The sequence below is a fragment of the Molothrus ater genome, chromosome 22 (assembly GCF_012460135.2).
Source record: "Molothrus ater isolate BHLD 08-10-18 breed brown headed cowbird chromosome 22, BPBGC_Mater_1.1, whole genome shotgun sequence".
NCBI classification, from domain to species: domain Eukaryota; kingdom Metazoa; phylum Chordata; class Aves; order Passeriformes; family Icteridae; genus Molothrus; species Molothrus ater.
Window position 1 is genome coordinate 577,125 of NC_050499.2, and position 22,581 is coordinate 599,705.

At 43.9% G+C, this 22,581-nt stretch overlaps 1 protein-coding gene across 1 annotated transcript in view; it reads right to left on the reverse strand.

The window, feature by feature from the left end:
• Positions 1 to 1,389: 1,389 nt before the first annotated feature.
• BARX2 (BARX homeobox 2) overlaps positions 1,390 to 22,581 on the reverse strand; it is a 33,288-nt gene continuing 12,096 nt past the window's right edge. Inside the window, exons 2-4 of the mRNA XM_036397593.2 lie at positions 5,926 to 6,223; positions 3,452 to 3,536; positions 1,390 to 2,682 (exon numbers count right to left, since the gene is read on the reverse strand). Of these exons, the coding sequence (XP_036253486.1) occupies positions 2,431 to 2,682; positions 3,452 to 3,536; positions 5,926 to 6,223 (635 nt within the window). The 3' untranslated portion in view covers positions 1,390 to 2,430. The remainder of the gene's footprint in view (positions 2,683 to 3,451; positions 3,537 to 5,925; positions 6,224 to 22,581) is intronic.

Here is a 22,581-nt window from a genome sequence, read left to right on the forward strand (position 1 = left end):
AACTACAGCACAATTCTGGAAAGAAGAGGGATAAAAAGACATCCACAGATAAAGAATGTGCAACAACTCAGACATTGCATCATAGCTCCAGCAAAATCCTGCCTCACCACCTTTGCCTCTCACTGGGGCTGTCACAAGCATGTCTGGGCTCTGTGAAAGAAAAATGTTCAAAGACAACTAAATTTTGATGCATTTAATGGCAGAGGAAACACTTTGCAGTTCACAGCCTGTGTTTGCAACAGAACAGGCAAGAGGGAAATGTTTCATCCCATTTCTAGTTCACTGTGACAGAGAAAAAAAGGAGCTAAAAGGTAACAAACCCCAGGTATTTTCTAAGCTCCTTGCAAACGAGTGTTGCCCAGTTCTGGTAAATTTGGCTTAGATTTAGGTGCAAACCTGTCGATGCACTTACACCAGTGGCTGCCTTTTCCAAGCTGATTATTGTGCACTGGACACACAGGGAGTGGAGCATGTCCCTCCCTGGCTTGGCTAAAGCTGGAGTTTCACCACATGAAAGTGTAATCTCTGTCTCACACACTGTAAACACACACAGTGAGCAGCACAAAGAGGATTACCTGGAAAGTATTTCTCTATTAAGCCATTTCAAAAGTCAGTCCCCAGGCAGGATTATACAGATTCATTTCTTCAAGGAAAGAAGAAACCCACATTTTTTAACATTAGCACTGTTCTAGGACAGGATGTCTCACAAACACCACTGTGCTTATATGACTTATTTATTTTTACCTTTCTGAAAGCTGTTTTCAAGTTTTAAAGCACATCTTCAGTGCTGGCTGGATGGAGAACAAACAACAGCAAGGGTTGGATGCATGGCAGCCGTGGAAAAGCCTTGCCAAGCTGAGACACTCAACCATGGATATGAACTGCACAAATCCTTTACCAAATACCTATTTTATCTTACCTGATTACCCAGAGCTAATGCAGAGCTGGAATCAGACACTGCCAAACACCACTGAGCAAGAAACTGGGGGAAAAAGAATCCCTTTCTGCCCACTCAACACTGCTTGGATAAACCGTTTGAGAACTGTGTGTGAATCCTTGCCATCCCAAAAAAGGGATATTCAGAAATCATCTTCACAGAGCCACAAAGAGCCACTAAATATGTGTCCAAAACTGGAGGAGGTGACAGAAAATAGTGCCCTTGTTCTGACACATTCACCCAGTGACAAGGTGGCATTTACAACACCCTCACCTCCCTCAGCAAGTGCTACAAATAGTTTACACGGAGCACGTTGTAGAGTGATGTTAAGGAAAATCTGATGATTTCTATTTCCTCCAGATTTTGTTGGAACAGAAAAACCTATTCCAGAAAAGCCTCTGCCTGATACTCTGAAATAAGAATCTCTGGAAGAGAAACAACAGCAGCAACTGTTTAATTTATGTATTTTATTTTTAATTAAAAAATAAAAGTTATCTTAATACATCTCTTGCAGCCTTTGGGCAAAATGCACTCTTAACAAGACTCTATGAAACATGATGCACATCTTTTCCTGGCACATATCTTAAACAAATGCCAGCTTCCTGCAGCAACTTTGGAAATCCACCATTTTCCCCAAACCCTGAAAACATTTAACAGTTCATTTAAAAAATCCCTCTAAAAATTAGAAGTGGGCCTAAAGCAAAAGTCCCAGATCCAAGCACCCAAAAGCTTTTGGAGGAGACTTATATCCAAATGCTCATTTCATTCCAAGTTTTATCCCACATCACTGCAAATTCACAGACACAGCACCCAAACCACCCAAGGAGAGGCAATTGGAGCTGACCCAGGTATGGATCTCCCTTTGGAAGCTTTGATCTTAACTGGGCCAAAGCAAACCTGGGGGTCTGAACCGTTTCCTAAAATTGTTTAAGTCAGGCCCATCCCTAACAGAATTAAGTGCTGGTTACACAAGGAAATGGTGCTGTCAGAGCTCCCATTCCTTGGCTATCCCTGATCTGAGCCCAGGCCAAGCTCTTTGTCCATTGGCACCACACAAGACAAGGATAAAGCCAAGGGAACACACTGACCCTCCAACATGGCCACACACCTGCCTCCCACTGCCTGGGAGAGCCCCAGGCTTCTCAAGGAGTTGTCTTGGTGTGGTTTTCCCTGGAAATGTCCTGGCTCAGCCCTCCCTGCAGGAAAGCTCAGGCCCCTGCCAGAGGAACAGGCTGGCACCATTCCCACGGGATGTCTTCGTTCCACCTGGCCCATGATGGCTGATTCCCAAAGGCACAACGTGACCAATCTTCAGACTTATGCACAAGGTCTACATACATATATATATATATATATATATATATTTATATATATATGTACACTCACACCACTACATACATATTTAAATATATATATACATATATATATTTGGTTTTGATTTTTCTCTTTGATTTTTTTTTTATTCTCTTCTTTTCCCCTCCTTTCTCTCCCTTTTAACTTAATGGTGTAGTCTCCTCTGAGGAAGGCTCTGGTATATGTTCTGGAGACTTCTCTGTCTCCAACAGGACTTCTGGGTTTTCCTCTGTTAGTTTTGGCTCCTCAGAGGCTTGGGATCCCTCCTGCAGCTGACTCTGAGCCTGGCTATTCATTTTCTCCTCTGCTTCAATCTCCTCCGAGGTGGGAATGGAGTTTTTCTTTGGACGGCCTTTGGGCTTCGTTGGAGCTTCCTGTCCACCCTTCAACACCTGGAGCAAAAAGATGAACTGTCAGGATTCTGAACTCTGCTGGTCTCAGACATCCTGTTCCTATGTCTAAGTCCCTCTCTCTACACACCATTCCTGCAGCAACAAGACACTCCAGCCAAGGATCTATATCCAAGGTAATGCCAAATTTGTTAGAAGTGACAGTAACTTCTGCAGGTGCCATATGCATCCAATGGAACAGCCTAGACTGCATCTCCTCTCCAAATCAGAAAACATAGACACCTCCACTAGAGAATATCACAGCATCATGCTCCCACCAGCATTTATTGAGTGGCTGACCTTCATAAAAAAGCATTTTAACTGGAAAAGGACCATGAAGATGAGAAAAAGTGAAAGGTGAAACAAAGATATGAGAAGTAAAAATTAGTATCAGCTCTCAAAACTGCTCTGTTTCCATAGAGCAACAGAGTCTTTTTTTTCTATGCACAAAACCAATCTCAGAAGCACTGAGATCACAGGAATGCAGAAAAATGCAGAAGGAGATATTTTGGTTTTTCCCTCACTTCTATTCTCATTTCTTTCACCTCTTTGCTTTGTCCTCCTCCTACTGCCTTTAGCCCCCTCTAGCCCACCACATGTACTTGCAGTATGAACACTTTAAAAAAAGAGACCATCTCTGTGAGAAATGATCAGGAATAAAACAAAATTTGGTATAAATAGACACAAGTCACTCTACTATGTTCAGCTTCCAAATCTGTTATTTGCAAGGAGCCATTTAAGAGCCATGGAGAAATGACAAGCACCCACTCACCATTTTCTTCCACTTCATCCTACGGTTCTGGTACCACGTCTTCACCTGGAGCTGAGTCAGCCCCAAGGATTGGGCTAAGTCGAGCCTGGGAGACAAACCAGACAACAAAATGAGTTTACTTAAGCCAAGAGGAGCTCAGGTGCCAGGTCTAGGCAGTGCAACACTGTTAGAGCATTCAGCAGTTTCTCTCTGATCAGTTGTCTCAAGAATGGTCACACAGAAGTGGTAAAACCCGTGAATTTAGGATGCAAAGATGGATGCTGCTATGGAAGATGCAGGTGTTGGCAAGCTCTCTTTTCTAGACATGGCAGGGTTTGTCTGCCCTCTTTGAGACATGAACCTGTTGCACTCCAGCTGCTGATGCTCTATGTTTGTCCATGAATTAGGAGCTACTGGTACATCACATCCCTGAAAAACAGGTCCCTGGTGTCTGAAGCAAACAGGTGGGAACAGACACACAGCATCAGCTACTCTTTGTATCATATTTCTCCTTCACTACCTTCAGAATGGGGATCATGGTACTTGCCCATTTCTCATGGAATAGTAGTACATCTAAATCTATCAATTTAATATACATTCTGTTATTGAGGCAATTTAAGCTTCTAAGTGAATTTATTTTTTGTATGTTTAGCTGCAGGGTATATGTGGCAGACAGCCCATAATCCTGATTCATCCTTCACAAATCTCCAACCCATGCAAGTTCATGTGAACCCATTCATTATTTCTATATTAAAGCCCAGGATATGAAGCAAATGTGGCTCAGAGTAGCTCCTGATCCTTCCCCACAGGTGATAGCACCATGCATCTGGTGGTTTTGTAATGGAGCTGCACAAGGGATGGAGCTGGAAATCCTCAGCCACGCCAGGAAAGTGCACCTCAGAGTCATGCAAGTCCTGCAGGTGGGACAGATCCAACTCAGAGCCACATTCCACAGTATTCTGCATTCTGTGACTTTTTGGCAAATATCTCCTTGCCTTTGGATGGGCAAACACATTTGTGAAGGCCAAGTTTTTCATAATGAAAGCTTTGTTACACCTGGGCTCCTTGGGCAACCAGATTTACATTTGTAAACACCCACATACCCCACCCTAGCTCTCTGTGCTCCACCTCACACTCAAGGATTCATGCTTCTCTCCCACTCCGGATTCACTCTGGACCTGCAGGCTTGTTCTGCCACTACATCACATCTGAAGCCATTGATCTAAGACACCATTACTGTTAAGAGTAGAACATGTCAGAGTCATTACCCTGATGATAAACCAGGGGTTTCAGGTGCCCTCCCAGGGCTACAATCTTCTATCCAGGACAAAAGCTGCAGAAGTGAACACAGGTCACAATTCACTGCTTTGCCAGGTTTTCAGCCATGCTGTTGACAGAGAGAAGCTTGGCTTAGACAACCCTTTGTGCCTTAGTGATCATGTCTGGTAACACCTGGTTTACTTGCAACCAGCTGCCATCTCTTGCCACATACCTCAGTGCAACCAGCACTGCCTGGAAACCCAAGGAAACAAACACAGAGGAAGTGGTACATGGGCAGGAATTGCTCATCGTCCTCAATGAAGCCAAGGAACAGTCATATGAGATTATTAATTACCAGCCTTGAGTGCCTCAGCAAACCATCTGGTGATGTGAAGCTGTGAGGAGTCATTGCAGGCATAGCAGGAACTCTGAAACTCCATGAGGCAGGTTGGCTACAACCAGGAATTTTCACCTGCAGCAATTTGGTGACAGGCAGTAGGAGCAGAAAATGCCATCTTCAGAATCAATTTAAATATTGGGACACTGCCCTCTGTGGAGTGCAGGGCCTGATACCTTTCAAACCTTCTCCAGGTTTACAAACTTCCTAGGAATTTGATGGGTCATTTTTCCATAATTTAAATTTCCAGAGTAGGATTCAAAGCCCTTAAAAAAGCTAAAATCTCTCTTAGTTTGGTTTGCCCATGTGGTACCAAGCAGTGCCTAAGAACTTGCCTGTGCCTTTGCAAGGCACCTTTCAACTCCAGGCTCTGCTTTCCAACCTTATGAACAGGCCACCACCTTCCCACTGAATTGCTGCCCACGGTGCTGGATAAAAGCCAGCTCAGGAGCAGCTGAAGATACCATGAACACACAGCCATGAGCCAGCAGATCCCAGGGGGACACAGGCTCCATCATTTTTCAAGTGTGCAGCAGGAGTTGGAAAGGCAGAGATCCTTCTTCTCTGAGGAGATCTCTGAGTCTGGAGAACTGCTCCCAACCATGTGTATCATCTGACATTTCCACTGATATGATCTATTTGTGTCACCTTTGATCCCAGGAAAAGTAGCCTTGAATTTGAATCAGGTTACCTGCCATGGCCGCAGCCAACGGCAGAGGCAACTTGGTGGAGCAAGAGGCAGCACCCCCAGCCAGGGAATGTTCACCATGGAACAACTGAGCAGGGCTGGAGCATCCCTTTTGCTCATCCCTACTCCTGGTTTGAGCAACCAACCTACCTGTCGGGGGTGGAGAGGTACTTTTGCTTCTGGAATTTCTTCTCCAGGCCCATGAGCTGGATCTCGGTGAAGATGGTCCGACTTCGGCGCGGCTTCTTCGAGCGGGGTGGGGGCTGCTCTGCCTCCGACTCGCTGCTGCCCTGGGCCTCACTGGGGGAAACCTCCGTGCCCACGGCGGCCCCGCAGGGCTGGGCTGGCAGCAGGCGGGAGCTGCCGGCGGCCGGGAGCAGCGCGGGCAGCGCGGGCGGCTGCCGGGTGATGACGGAGAGGAGGGGGTAGGCCCGGAGAGAAGGGGAGCCTGGCAGGGAGGAAGCACAGGCAGATGAAGGACAGATCAGTGCTGTTGTGTTTGAGCAATGCGAGTGCAGGGGAGAGGAGGGAGACAGGAAGGGCTTTCCTGGCTCTGCCATTTACTTATTAAAGGACAAGCAAGAATATTCACCTCTTTGGACCTGTTCCTTCTCCCAAATTGCACAGCTTTTCTTGGGCTGGGGAACCCTAACCCTAATTCTAATCCTAACCCTAGGACAGGGAAAGGAAGGACTGCCTTTCCACTCCTTTTTTAGGAGATATTATAACCACTGAAATCATCTGTCTGATTACTGCAAGAGAGTGAACTCCAAGCAAAGGATGAAATATATCCCCAATCTGTTCCCAACTTTGTTTCCCTGGGGAAACTAGGACAGGGTTCACTTGAGATAGTCCCCCTGCCCTTGCAGGTAATAGACAACAGAGTCTGGTTCACAGCTCATTCCATCCCCTAATGGGCAACTGCATCAGAACCACCCTTGCCCTCCATTGCCCACACTGATCCCGCTGACCATGCAGGAAGACGAGGATGAATAGACCCCAAGAGTTCTTCACTGAGTGAACGCTGCATCTTACACCACCCAGTTGATACCAGCCCTAAAAACAAACCAGTTCTGCTCCAATCTTTTGAGATCAGGGCTGTTCTGGGATGACAAATCCAAACATTCCCAAACACTAGAGGAAGTTCTGATCCACATCAGGCCTTCTGATTTACAACTATAGCAAATTCCTGCTCAGCCTTAGCCCCAGGAAATTGAATGTTCCTTTAAAGTTTGGGCAGGGAAATTGAGCTACATACGGGAAACGTAAACTCAGTGTCAGATATACAACCTGCAGAGTCTTGGGCAACTCACTTTCTTGCTCCGTACCTCGTTTTACCTCATTTGCAAGATGGAAACAATCCTCCTTACCTACATCACTGATGGTAAAATATGGATTAAAATTTAATGTACACAAAGTATTTGGAGATCTTTAGATAAATGGGACTGTGGAAAGGAACATATTACACCAGCAGGCTGATTGTGAAACCCTTCACATGAATCACCACTAATGAAAATAATGATCTCAAGACCTCAATGAGTGTGTTGGGGTGAGTAACTCCACACTGTGGAAGAAAGGAGTTCCCAGCCTGGCCTGCTGATGACCTGTATTCCTCAGCCCTCTCCCCAGCTGTAGGCTTGTGATCACAGGAACCAGGTCCTAGGTGAGCTGGGTACATCAAAGAACATCATAGACTGTTGATCGTTGCTTCTCTCCTCAATCACAGCAAGTTGTGCAAAATCCAGCCACTTAAAAAGCAAGCTGGGGAAACTATTGTCAAAACTCTAAATAGCTGTGACTACAGACTGGGGTTTAGGCAGACTAGGGCTTCAGTCTTGCTTTCTCCTCCACACCTCCGCAACACTAAAAATCAAAGTACTTCCATTAAATGTAAAGCTTTCCACTTAAACCACCAAGGAAGCATTTGAGAGATGAGATCAGGTTTGCCAAGCCAATCTTTAGCTTGTGTCAAGCCTTATCTACCTTTTTTTTCTGGGTATTTTTTCTAGCTGAAGACTGTGCTGATCTACAGCACCACTGAGTAACCTGGTGGAAATTTTGCCTTGATTTACAACTTCAGTGGCTGTTCAAAGATCATAAATTAGGACAGAGTGTGCTGTCCTTTGCTTTACACCTCTGTCCTTTGCTTTACTCACAAAATCTATGCTGGTATTTATGCCCCCTCTGACACCACTCAGCTAAACAGAAGACAAAGCAGATGCTGCTCCCATAGCCTATGTCCTTCTTGTCAACCCACCACTGTTCATTTCTGACACTGTGGGACAACAAAAAACTTGCTGGCCCACCCATAGAAGAGACGATTTCTTCTCTTTCAGCCAAATTTGCCCAAAAATCATCCCCTCTTGCCTCCTTGAAGGGTTTCTCAATTTCTAAAGTCCTATGAAGGAACATTGAGGCCACCTCCACCATGAGAGGTGTTCCTGGGTGTGCCATAGGATTCATGAGGACATTGTGTGTTGATGTCTTCATTTGCAGCAGTCCTGGGACTCAGCCCCAGGACACAACTGCGCTTGGTCACTCAGGCTCCAACAGACTTCTTGGATCCCAGTTCTACCCTGTTCTGGATAAGGAGACTTAAGCTTAAGCTTACTCCAGAAAGGAGTGGGTCCAGTCTTATTACATCCCCCTATCCACTGCTCTGGAGTCCTGGTTCAATCCTGCCCATCACAGAGGTCCTGCTCCTCCGTAGGTTCATGCTCCAAACCTTATCCCACAGCCCATTCCTGTTCTCACTCATGGGTAACTTTGGGCACCAGATCACTGATTAATCAATACTTTTGTACTTCCATACATTTCCAGCAGGGCTCTCCATAAAGCACAAAATTACTCATTAATAATAAATCATCTGAGCTCAGAAACCCCTGAAAGGCTCCAAGTGACTGACACCTCTGGATGACAGGATTTTTACAAGAAACTCTCTTCAAAGGAGGTCAGCAAAGTCATTTGATATCAGAGCAGCCAGGGATATTTTCTTTTCTGTATGGCATGGTAGCAGCATGTGGAGTGCTTGAAGGGAGGGGAGGGCGGTTACAATCGTCCCAGAACATAAGATCTGCCTTCATCAAACAGAGAAAAGTCTCTTCGGGTTATTTTTCTAATAGTCAGGTAAGATTTGGATTACAAGAACTGCTTTTCAAGATGACCAGCAAGGCCTTGGCTATTTTTGCAGGGTAAAAGAGTGGTTATTAGAGAAGCAGATGACACCGGAGTTGTTTGGGTCTGGGTTTTCAAGTGCTGAGCACCTGAATGGGGAGATACATTTTCTAAAATTCTCAGCAGCCAGCAGCTGTGCCCTGGTCAAACACTTAGAAAAGCTCAGCACATGCTTATTTTTGGAGCCCACGTCAGGTCACAAATGTATTTACGGCCCTTCTGAAACCACAGTGCTGCTTCTGCGCAAGTCGTGGTTTACAACTGCCTGGCTGATTCGAGTTCCAGGTGCTGAACAGATTTGTGAGGCTGTTGACACTAAGTGTTGTGTATTTGTTTATCATTTGTGCTTGCAAGAGTAACCTTTGCTTATGGTTTGACACCAACAGTTGTGACAGGGCTTTTAGAAACCACTGTAAATAATGAAAGCATCATGATCAGCCCAGCTTTCACAAGACTGCTCAGTTTTTTGCCCTCAGCCTGGTGAGGACACAGGATGGATGTCGCACAGAGTAAGAAATAAAGATGGCATCTAGAAAAGACATGAGTGTCAAGGCTGCAGATATTTTTTGGGAGAAAGCTACAGGTCAGAAAGGGGGCAATGCTTTAGCAGCCTCTTGCACGTAGAGCAAACCAGAAATAACTGACCTCTACATTGCACAAGGAAGCTTTCAGTTCCCAGAGAATGAAGCCCAAGTTCAGTGTCCTGCTCTGGATCTAGTTATCCCAAAGTTCAAAGCAGCTGAAGGTGAGCCAGTCCATAGTCTCTAGGTACACTGCTAACATGACTCCCCTTAAACCATCTGTACAGTTCTCACCCTGATAAAGCCTTGCCTTCCAAACGCCACGAAATCTGAGGCGAGATCTAAACTCCTCATCCCCCGGAGTTCAAAGGTACTTCTAGACTGACATGGTATTGTAAGAATGGAATAATTTCCTAATCTTCAACAAATTAAATGCTGGCAGGCAGCTCTTGTCTGCTCAGCACTGTTGTGACACGCTCTGTCTCCCAAACTGGGATGAATGGGAGTGAAGAGCTCTTTCTTTCCATACCTGCCTTTCACAATGGTTCCACTGAACACGTTCTCACCTGCACTGTTGCGTGAGCACTTTTTCTGACCCACTGCTCTTTTGTACATGAAAATGCAAAAGATGCCCATATAAACCAGAAAATGAGGAATTTGCTACTCTAGAAAAACACCTAAAGCATTTTAATATTTCCATCTAAAACTGTCAAGAGGCCCCACACTCCAGTGGCGAAACCACCAGTGGTTTAGGATTCAGGAGGTCTCACTGCTCTTCACAGGGACAATGGTCTCTGACTATGTGGTTTTCTATAGAAAAGTCCCAGTTTTATCTACTAGAATAATCTTAATCACCCCAAAGCAGGTATTCTTGGGCTCACTCTGCTGCTGAATACTTCTCAAATATTTGGGAAAAATAAGTATAATCCCATACTTCATACTATGCACTACTGAAGGAGCACTGCCTAAACAACAGATTTTTTTCCTGTAGTTCTTTTTTAAGGATTTGAATAATCTCAGTTTCAAGCAGTAAGAATGCTCTTATGTCTGTCCACCCCACAAAGCAAACATCTGGCCACTCCTGCTAAAACTAACCAAGGGCTAAAAATAAAAAAGACATTGGATCTGCAGAGCATTTTCTATGATCTGACAACATTTTGCTTCGCTATTTAAATCTGCGTTGGCAGACACTGTACAGTGAATAACAGATCTGTAGTAAGCACTGCCCACATCACCTTGGCATAAACTGGCATACTCAAGCCACACACAGGATAACCCTGGACTCCTGTTTCCTAATTATATGTCAGATATTTCTGCAAAAAAACTATCATGGTTTGATGTATCCAAAATTTTTTTTTGTCATTTGTTTTTCTTTGCAGCAGCAACAAGAAGAAGATGTTACATCAAGAAAACCAATCTGAAACCATCTCCTCTCACCTTCTGGAACGTTTCTAATAAACTTATTTTAAACTTCTGACCTCTACCTAAGACACAGTGGATACACCACCACTGGACAGATCACCTTGCAGAAGTTGTAATTAAAAATAAATACTTGAAACAAGTATTTTCCCTTATTTACCCCCACCTCCCCTTGTCCCTGGCTTAATTTCAACCCCAACAGACACGGAATAGAAGGAAGAGAGAACAGAAAGCACTAATTAGTTGCACGGTTTGACTGCCGGCAATGGAAGAACAGTTTTCCTCCCAGGCAAACTTAGTTTCCAAATGTTGTTTTGGAAAGCAAGAAAGAAAAAGGAAGGAAAGATTTATGGATCAGTTCCTCTTGGCAAGTCAGCCCTGCTCAGAGGCTGAATGAATCTCACTCAGAATGGGCTGCAGCAAAAGGTAAATAATAAAAGAAAATGAATTTATGACTTAGGAAGGTCTATAAATCTCTCATCTCCTGAGTGTCAAAACAAAGAGAACCAAGGAGTTGAGTTCATTTTGCTGAAGGAGCAGGCAGTCTCCAGACAGGAATAAGTGATCCCTGAGTGAAGTAAGGAAAACAAAAGAAGCATGGAAACGTTGAGAATTAGTTGAACCGCACACAGTTTCTTTAGTGGGGAGGCCATTACATAGACTTTTTCCACCACAGATCCCAAAAAGCAAAGATTTTCCAACAATACCAATTCCATGGATCTCAGCTAGACTTTACCACCTCATCCAGAGCATGAGGGACCTGGTACAATCCAGGAACTCAATGAGGCCCAGGAGCCAAGTGCTTAAAGACAGCAGCCAGGTACCCAGTGTGTGCTGCAGGACACATGGCATCCCCTCAGTTAGAGTGGGACTTTGCCTTATGGCTGCCAGACCTGCCAAAAGTTGATCAGAGAGAAAACCTGACCCTTGTACAAGGGCTCTGTTCCTCTGCTGAGCTTCCTCAGGCAGCACATGGATCTGCAGCACCTAACTTGTCCATTAGGAGCACCACTGAGGGCAGGAAAGCAATTCTTGCAGTCAGGTGAGACCTTATTTAATCTATTTTTGATGACATCAAATTTAAACCTTCTCTGCTCCCTCTATACCAGGCTTAGGCACTGAGAAGTTCCCCAGAGATGGGAGATTCTTATTAACTATTAGAAGGGTTCTTCGCAAGACCAACACTGTGCTCCACCAAGCACCCTGATACAGACATAAAGGCAAGAGGAAAGGAAAGAACAGCAAAAGGCTGTGCATATACCAGAAAAATTCACATTCTCTCAGGAACAAGTGCTTAGGAGAGGGTTGAGGGCAATTGCCAGGTCTCTCAGACTTCCTTGATCTAGCCATTTCCAAGGTGCCTGGCCCACTAAGCACACTCATGAACACTTCAATCCCAAGTTTAAAAAATGACATGGGTGATGTTTCTGCAATGCAGCATGGTGGGAACAGATCCCTCCGCTATCTCCGGAATGGGAAGCAGCAGAGCCATGCCCGGGGATGGCTGCTCCTGAGCCAATTATAGCCTGGGCAGAGGTGGGCTAATGAGGCAGCGATCACAGCGCTGACAGCTTGGCACTTCCCAGCTGTGAGTCCATGTATTTGCATGGAGCAGCCCTTGGAACACACTGGCACACACAGTCCTTCAGAGCTGAAGTCCAGGCATGGCAACAAAGCCTCCCTAAGCCTCCCCTGAGCAAGGCAATTGAGCCTAGAGGTGGTACCTAGGTATGGAATTAGATGTTTTTAGCATCCCTCGCAAACAAAGCTTAGCCAGAAAAGTGCAGACAAGTAATTTGTCAGAATCCCTTTTTATCAACTAGTTCAGGCACTGATTCTCTTCTCATCCTTTTCAGTCTTTAGGAAAGACAACCCTCAGATACTCTTTTAGATTTCCTATACCTCTCTTAGTATTGGAAGAGCTGGAAAATCTGCAGATAATCCTCTGAGCCTTTGCAAGTGCCATAGCTCAGCTCTGTAAGCAGATTTTTCTGTGACTATTATATATTAAATGGGAATCCTGGAACTGGGAGTGTTTGAAAATGCTCTTTGTTGCCATTCTTCCTCTCCAGCACCTCAAAGCTGAGTGACAGACTTAGCCTTGTTTGGGGAGAGGAGAATTGTCTGCGGTTTGGTTTCTTTTTCTACTTGCTCTCTTTCTTTGGATGTGTGTGGAAAATGGTGGTAGCTAAGCTAGACCTAAAGTCTCTGCACAAGAGCAGAGGTGAAGGGCACTTCTGGGACATTTTAAGAGCTTCCAAAAATAGTCTTAAGACTCAGCCAAAATGCAGAGAGACAAAATTTCCATAGGAATTGTGTCATGGAAGCTACTGGAAGGCAGAGCAATCAACCCAGAAATCTTAAGTGCAGAACTGGAACACGAACAGACACTGCTGACACTCTAAAATAGCACCAGTGAGGTTCCTTGGAGTAAAGTTTAACTGCTCCCTCAACCAAAGACTGCAGGTACATTAACCCTACATTCTTTTGCTACTTCAATGAACCCTACTAATCTGACAAGGACCATGAGTCTTGCAAACATTAAATACAACTCAGCAACACAGCAAAAAATGTAGCAAATGGCTTCTCTTCATTGTGGAAAAATCCAGACCTAACTGATATCCATGGCAAAATACCCATCAGCTTCAGTGGAGCCAGGATTTCACACTCATGTGCTCACAGAAAGAAAACAGACGACAAAACAAAACAAAGGAAGTTATTGCAACTAATTTTAGCACAGGGAAAATGATCCTTTTTTTAGGCATTCTTACTGAAAGCCAGCTCTTCAGGAGTCTACACCTCTGTATGAGCCAAGTGAGAATGGGAGAAAAAATTGGCATCTAATCAAATGTCAATATTTTACCTCAGATTTTCAGGTGGGCTCAACCAGGAGTCGTGTTTAACCTACCCTAAGAGAACAGTCCCTTTTCCCTTCAATCACTCTTTTTGGGGGGATCAGGTTTTTAGCTAAATCTGTTGCAAACAAAATCACTGATGTTGGTGGAGGTTGACTTAAAAGATGCTCCTCCCAAAGCATCTCCCACTCTGCAAATCCTAGTACAACTTCCCAGGGATGACTGGAGCTGGACACAACTCCACCTTCTGCTCCCTGTGGTCTGGGACACTTGGAGTTGTGGCTGAGTTCAGTCCAATTTCAAAGCCACAGGGGAAATTTTCTCAACTCTGTAGGATCCAGATTTTCTGTTTTAAGTCTGTCTCCATTAGCAATTTATCAACACATTGCTGTATTTCTTCTCAATAATAACAGCAATTAGTAAATTTGAATGATGCAAGGCGTGCATGCTGCTGGCCTCCACAAAAACCAACAGAAAAATAACTAATCCTTACTTATTAATGACATTTGATATTCATATCATACTTTTTTGTGTGTTTAAGGCCCTGCACACACTACGTAATTGGCCTTGGACAGCTGAGAAGCCTGAGAGCCCCCCTGAACATGACTTGTCTCACTCCCTGCTGCCACAGGCACCTTGCCTTGGACAGGGCTGGATGTGGGACAATTATCCATCTTAAAAACACAATCCAAAACTAACCTAGAGCAGCAGTGTCTCCAGGGATGCCAGGTCCCTGAGGATGGCACCAGGGATCCTCTGGCAGGGCTGGCGATCACCATTCTGACAAACTGGCTTTGTTCAGGGCCATTGTGGGGGAGGAGATGGTAATGCACCTTTTGAAGCTAGAGTGGAAAGACCTGGCTGTGCTGTCCTGGGGCAATCACTGGGATATCCTGGGATAACAATGCTCAGCCACTGAGTTTATTCCCAAATGCTGGAAAGACACAAGCCAGCAGCACCTGGTGCTAAAGGCTGCTGTCCCTGCACAGAGCAGCCTTTCTTCCAGGCTGTCAGTCAAGCAGAGGAGTGTGCCAGGACCTTGTCAGATCCTCAGTGAGGAGGAAAATTTATATATAAGGAAGATTTATTTTGTTTTAAAGAAGCATTTAAAGAATCTATTTGGCCAGCACTCAAGAAATCCTTTGTGGCAAAAGTAATGGCACTGTGGCTTCATTAGCAGAGAACGAATCAGAACACAGACCACGTCTGTACTTTGAATTTTTCTGTTTCACATACTCAAATGACAACCTGCCTTTTGGATGGGGACCCCCTTGACTCAAACCTGCCCCCTCCAGCCAACCTGAGCATGGCTCAGAGAGGTGCTCTAAGGCTACACAAAAGGGTCTCTGTCTGGGATTCCCCATCTTTAGCTGATGAGTCCTTTAAATCCTTCTCAGTGGGAAAGGAGGTGCTCTGAACACAAGCAGATCTGCCTTAATATTTATTGGATACGTGGGCCCAAGGCCATTGTGACTTCAAACAGCTCCCAAGGGAAGGCAGGCTTGGAAGTGAACCTCCATTCCAGACTCTAACTGCTTGGACTCAGAGGGAGTTCTAAGTCTGGGCTACATCAATCCCAGCACATCTCCATAAACAACAACACTCAGACAGTGCAGGGAAATTCCGGGATACAATCTGCCAGCTCCCTGCCCAAATCTGCACCAAGGGACACTTTGGGTCCACTAAGCCAACTTCAGCTTGAAACTCTTTTCTTTTGAACTGAGTCATGTTAAATACTTCAGTCAAGAGTTCTCTCCATCACTGTGGAGAAGGCTCAGCACTAGAACTCATCATCCACTGACCCAGACTTCACATGTGAAGCAGCCAAAGGATGAGAGAATGGAACAGCTCTAAAGGGTGGATTTACAGGAAGTTTCTGGTCTTGACTATTGGGGATGGAGGGGGAACACAGCACCAGAACTCTCAGGGTGTCTCAGCTTAAGTTGCAACAATTTACCAATGACAGACATGACCAGACATCATGGGACACTGGGAGAGGCCAAATCGATTCCTCTCTCCAGGTGGTGTCACTGGTCAAGGAATAAGATTTGGACTTTGATGGTGAAACAGCTCATCCTAGCTGAGAGGGTGGAGTTTGATAAAAGGATAAGTCCTGTCCTGTGCTTTGTTCTGCTCCCCAAGCATCCCTCCCTGGCCACTGCCCAAGTTTTGAGTCTATATGGCCCTTGAGCCAACACATTATGGCCATTCTTACATCCTCACACATCCGAAAAATGATTCTGCCTTCTCTGAGGATTTCACAGTTTCTAGCCAAGATCAAACACACAATGCCATGGACACATAAATCAATCAGTCCCCCCCTTCCTGCTCTGTAATTATTATCACAGCATCCATAAGCAAACACCAGCCTTGGTCAGCTGACAGGCTGTGCACACAAAAGCACTCTTCAAGTTTCTCAAGCCCACCCTTGTGTGAGATCCAGCAGAAAGCTGGCCATAAATATCACTACCTCTTCCTGTCCCAAGGCTCTAAAACACACTGCTGAGAGTGACACATGGAAAGAAAGAGAGTGCAATTGTTTCTCAACACCAGACTGTGTAAATTTTGCCTGATGGACCCTTTGGAAAACACTTTTTCCTTCTTAGAATAGTGGATCAGTGTTTAAAATACACACACATCCAGCTCTTTTCCTACCCGCTGAAATGAAAGGGGGACTTCAACAAGTGCCAGTGTTAACCTGAAATGGATCTGTCACATCTTGGCAAAGCTTTTCCCTCTTATAGTTGTGGCTTATAATCTCAAGGGTTGCTTTATTAATAATTTTGCCCTCATCAGGACACATTTAGGAGAGTGCTTGGTCTCTCTGAGCTGGATATATGATTCTTTTGCCCCCATCAGGACACATTTAGGAGAGAGCTTGGTCTGTCTGAGCTGCATACATGATTCTTTAATTTTGCATCTGCCCTAATACAGAGAAAACCCATCTCTGTTTCCTCTATGGACAAAAATAAACTCTGTGGCTAATTTGGCTGAACAGCTGCACAAACAATGCAATTTAGAAGGATGCAAATGATACACGAGCAAGTTTTGTTCACAGCCTGCCTGTCCTTTGTGGTTGACAATTAGATCAATGGTCTTAACCCATCTCTGGTGGCTGGGGTAAGGAGGAGAGACATGCACAGGGAACAAAGCTGAGGATAATGGACATCCCAGCATTATTCCAGGAAGCTGAAACCCTGCTAACAGAATCTAGAGCACCCTGGAAGAGGATTTCCTCCAAACCTGATCTTTTTGTTTGAGTAAGCTGACTATGTCACAGCTTCCATAAGCACAGGGCATGGCTATTTTTATCCTCTTCACATCAAGTAACAGCACGCCCATGTCACCTTACAGATCCAATCTTAAATGAAAGAGAATGAGTTTAGGACAACTAAGCTTTCACGTTTTGGAAATACACAGCTGGATTTCCAGGTTACAGAAACTTTTCACTGCCAACGATTCTACAGCATAAAAATCAATCATAAAAGTCCTGGCAACTTCATTCCTGAAGCAGCTTCCTTGACTTCAGGACTCTCTGTATTACATAAAGTCAGTCATGAGCTGAAGATGCTGCAAAAACCATCAGTCATGGTTCCATCTCCACCTCTGCCTGCAGACATGAGTGTCCATATGGACATGAGGAGGTGGATGCTCCCACCAGTAATACCCCAGTCTCCCAGCAAGCTGATTGATGGGAGCCAAGACCCATTGTGCTCATTCCAATGTCAGTGGCATATTGGGGTTTTTCAGCTGAAACAAAAATCAAGTTTCCCTCTTACAGAAATTCATCTAATCTCAAAAAATAAGCTGAAAATGTCTCAAGGATGGGCAGTCCCCAAATGGACACATACAGAATAAGCAGTTGCATGAGAAAAATGTCAGCCTCAGAGTTGCCAAGTGCTTTGGAGGGATGAAAGCAGGTATGTGCCAGAAAAGCGATGATAAGGTTTTCCTGGCATCCATACCACAGCCCTGACAGAAGGATGTGCCAGAGATTCCAGCTGGTGAGCTCCAGCTGTTGTGACCTCCACCTGCTCAGAGCAGCTGAGGCTGCCCCATCCCTGGAAGTGGCCAAAGCTGGGCTGGATGGGGTTGGAAGCAAGGTGGGATAGTGGAAGGTGTCCCTGCCCATGGCTGGAACTAGATGAGATTCCAACTCAAACCATTCTGGAATTCCATGATCTGATGATCTCCAAATGCAAGCCCTCACTCATGTCCAACATTCATCTGTGTGATTTTTTCTGTTCTGATAGGAAGAAACACTGTTTTCACATCTCCAGACAAATTTAGATTAGACGTCAGATGGAGATAATGCCCTAATTAATCATAATGGATGGAATTAGGTTTCTACAGTGCTCAAATTCAGCCTTAATTGTGAACAAATGCCCTTATGTGCAGAAATGTTAGAAGGATAACTGTTGCAAACAGCTTCAATCCAGAACTACAAACATGCCCCTGGAAATGTTCTGATTTAGGGATTGAGGTGGGAAATTTAGGGATCCAAATGGAAAACCCTCCCTCAATCTAAGATTTGAAATCAAACCTTTGGTTATCACCCGCCATCCTTCACGGATTCTCCTCCGAGTTTCCTACAGCCCCTGTCACCGGGAAACGTGGCGCTGCTGAGTTCCAGAGGGATGTTGGGGATTCATAATCTCATTCCAATGCCAGTTACAAAACAGGCAAAAAACAACACAGCCCTTTCTTCCCTTCATGTGTAGGTGGGTGTATAATTCCCACTAGCATAAGAAGCAGCTCCAGGCTAATGGGGTATTGTCACATTCCCACCAACTTTACTCTGTCCCATAAAAGAACCAAACAAACAAAGTTCTGTTCACTTGGATGTAGATTTTGGGGAAAGAGGACGTCAGCCACAATATCTCCCTTCCTGGCATTGCCTTAATGGTCAGTCTCAGCCAACTCCCTGAATCCCACTGGACTTCTGTTTTCCCCACATGCAAAATGAGGGCAATAACACCAGTGATATGGCCTGGAAAGGACTCAACAGCAGCCATGAGAGGAGGCAGAGGTGTTGCTATCTCCCAGCTTGCTGCAGACATTTTGCATTAATGCATTGCATGAGTGCTGTGTCAAGAACTCTCTTTTGTGTCACACGATTATGAAATTCTTTAATGTGCCATTAATATGTATGTTAATTTTGAAGCAATGCATGTGTCCTGTTCTTGTGCAAGCAGTAATGTTTCCAGGGGAACTCCTCCAATAAGAGGCACAGATACAGCGTGTGGCTTTCCCAACAAAAATAGCTTTTTTAAGCTCAATTTTAAAAAAGTTCTTTTTACCCAAGAAAGACATTCTGCCTGGGATCAGCCATCCCTGCCAATTTTAACATGATGCCGATCTAAATAATTCTGCAGGGAATATTTTATGTATCTCCCAAATCTCACCACTACCAGACTCTGATTTGGCTGTGCTGGGATGAAACACATATTAGAGTTGGCATTTCCACATGCAGACAGACAAAATCTTTACACTGACAGTGTTTTCATTAAGCTCTGAAATAGGGGCTGTATCCCACCTGGAATGTTATTAAGCTGTCCAGAGAATTTAGGCAATTATTGACATTTACTGCTCTCTGATGAAAACACCCAACACTGCTGACCCATCATGGGAATTGGTATGCTCTGCTCAGCAATGGTGTGATAGTTCTGAGGGAGCTTTTAAATTCTGAGACTCAAAAGAGCCTTTAATTCACATTTGGTGAATCTCATATGAAAAACTGTTTCAATTTTAATTTTTTTTAATCCCATTTTTCCTCTCTATTGAAGTATTGATGCGTTGCCTACAGCTGTCCCTGTTTCCATCCCAGGAGATCTGATGGGAAGGAGATCCAAGGGCTTTCATTTTATGTAGAGCTTCTGAAAGATTTGCTTGGACCCTGCATCCCATTTCACTGCCTTGAAACAGATTTTCTCCAATTAATTAAAAAGTACTTTTAAAAGTCTTTTTCCTCCTTACTTAAAGCCATTCTACAGAAGTTAAAGACTTGACATTAGATGGATGCAATGCTGAATCCATATGGATATAAATATATAGTTGGTTAATAAAAAGGTGAGTTCTGTGTCCACTCTGTGTATTCCAACCACCACACTCTACCATCACATCCTTTACACATACAAAATGACAAAGTAGAGGGAAAAGTGCAATTGAAACTGCAGCAAAATCAGAAACTTATAATCTGATACAAAAATTGGCTCAAATAACAAAATATTTCAAATTATTTTAGTCCTCTACTAAAAATAAATTTAAGAAAACAAAGTTTAAGGCACTTGAATAGCTTGCCCCTTCGAATGCATAAAGTTTCAGAATGACAACACATTCCTACTAGTTTCCAATTCGGAGGGAACAAAGTAAGAATCATGAAAGAAAAAGAAAAACCCCATATGAAAAAAATAATTTTATGAGTTGTCTTCTCACACATTAAAAGGAGGCAAAGGAAAGGCAAATTTAAATTATTTTCTCCTCTCTGTGGGTCACCTTTCATTAAATTGCTGAGAATGAAACATACTCCCACCAGGATGTTAACATCTCATTTTCAGTGCTGCTGGGGTGAGAAGCCTGAATAAAAATAAATGGCTTCTCCAATGAGACACATCATCCATCGTCAGCATGTAAAACACAGTCATTAATCACAGCACAACCTGCTTATTATGGGCATTCAAGAACTGGCAATACAAATGCTTATAAAACAGGGGCTCCTTTCACAATTGCCTGCCCTTGTCTCTCAATAGTTTAGAGGATTAACCCTTTTGCAGTGAGGGATAGGCAAACTGGTTTTGCTTAATTCCAAACCAACCTGACATCATGGGTTCAAAAGTTCGACTTGAACACTCTCAGGTGCAGTTTGTGCGAGGGAACAAAGAGCTCAGGGAAGATAAGGGAAGGAATATAGCAAAAGAGCAAATTGAAGAACCCTACAGGGCATGGACTGAGTGTAAAAATCCAGTAAGAGACAAAGGATGGATAAAAAATGGAGATGAAAGAGTTGAAACTCTTGCAAAGTAATAAACACGGTTTTGTCTTAACACCTATCTTAAAGTGATTTATGGGGAAGTCTCTTCCTTCCTACAGAATTCCCTCTGTTGGGAAAAAACAACAGGATTTTACTTGTACTTAATTAATACTCATGAAGAACACAGTTAAACATACACAGTCCCCACTGACCATATGACTTTGGGCTTCTCTTGCATTTCTTAGCAAAGGAATTTAAAATGCTAATGTGTAAAGGACCACCATTTTTCTTTAAAAAACGGGAAGGATGAGGAATTCAACTGGCTCCATGTCACATATGAATTCAAGGACAAAGCCAAGTACGGATGGCCCAAGCACAAAGCGCTGCCTGCGAAGCTCTCAGCTCTTCCCTGGGCTCTGCAAAACCCAGCTCCACTCAGTTATCCCTGCTCCCAACACAGCATGTCCCAAGCTGCCAGCTAAATGAATGCTCAGAAAATGGTCATTTATTTGCAGTCTGATGCAATTCCTTTTCTTTTTCTACACACCCAAAACTTCTATTGACTTCAAGGAGAAAATAAGTGGGGACACAAGGAAAATACAGAGGTCTTGAGAAAAGCAGTATTTGGACATCCATGCAGCAGGCAAAAGTACCTAAGCCCCACTATTTACTGATAGCTGTAACAAGTGAAAACACCCCAATGAAGAAAATTCTTGTGGAGAAAAACTAGATGAGGTGTATTTGAATTTTCTTCTGAGGTGTAAACTGGCCCCAGGTTAACCAGAGTTGATAATTTGTCAAACACTTCAGTTTGTCATCAACTGGACAAATATTTCCAGTGTTGGTATCAGTTACTGGAGGCAAATGACCCATGACTAGCTTTGGGGAAAACAAACATTTTGAGAAGACAAATTAATAGTCCACCGTATTTTAAATTACACTAAAGCTACATACCAGGTACTGGAAATGAACACTTAACTTTCTTCTGGGTGGATTTTTCAGTTAATTAACATTGCAGCAATGGGTGGTGGCAGCAATTCCATTATCATTTACTCCATATGTAAGAAATACTTAGCAAATGCTTCATAGGCATGACTGGTTCAGAGTAGAGTGGGATACATCCCAGCAAATCATCAGCAAGGAGTTAAAATCAAAAACTATCTTGATTTAAAAGAGACTCACAAGGATCATCCAGTTCAACTCCCAGCCCTGCACAGGGCAAAATCACACCTGAAGTACTCAGAAATTCAGCAATGGCTCTACTTCCTAGAAGTAGAACTGTCAGGAGTTTTCCCAAGGTATTTCTTCTAAAGGAAAGGTTTTCTTCAACTGAAGTCACCATCAAGACACTGTGATGAATGAAAGGCTTCTCAGTATCCTTCACTGCCAAAAGAATTTTCTATCCTGTAATCTACTACAGGAAAGCATCACTTTTGTTTTGTGGGTGAAGCTCAGAGATAAAAACCACGAGCAGGTGAGAGCTTTATTGATGGGTTTGCTTTTCCAAAGGAACCCCCAAAGGTGACTTTGGTGCTGAGCCAAGGCTGTGCTGAGCAGTGTCTGTGAGGTGGGAACAGCAATGCTCAGGTTTTAAAAAGCTGCCAACTGATTTTAATGCATTTTTGCAAGTTGTATCATGATTAATTGTGCTAATGCTGAAAAGGGAGTAATAGGTCACAGAAATCAGCTTTTTCAAACATATTAAAGCTACAGAGTCACCAGTTGCCATCAAAGTCTCTCGTTGCTCTCCTGGCAGTGGTTTTGCTCTGTGACAGGGAAGAGAAGGAGCAGTATTTTTCCTATTTTTCCATGGTTGAGTATGTGCCACAGAAGTCCTGTACTAAGGTTTATCACAGTTCTGTCCTTT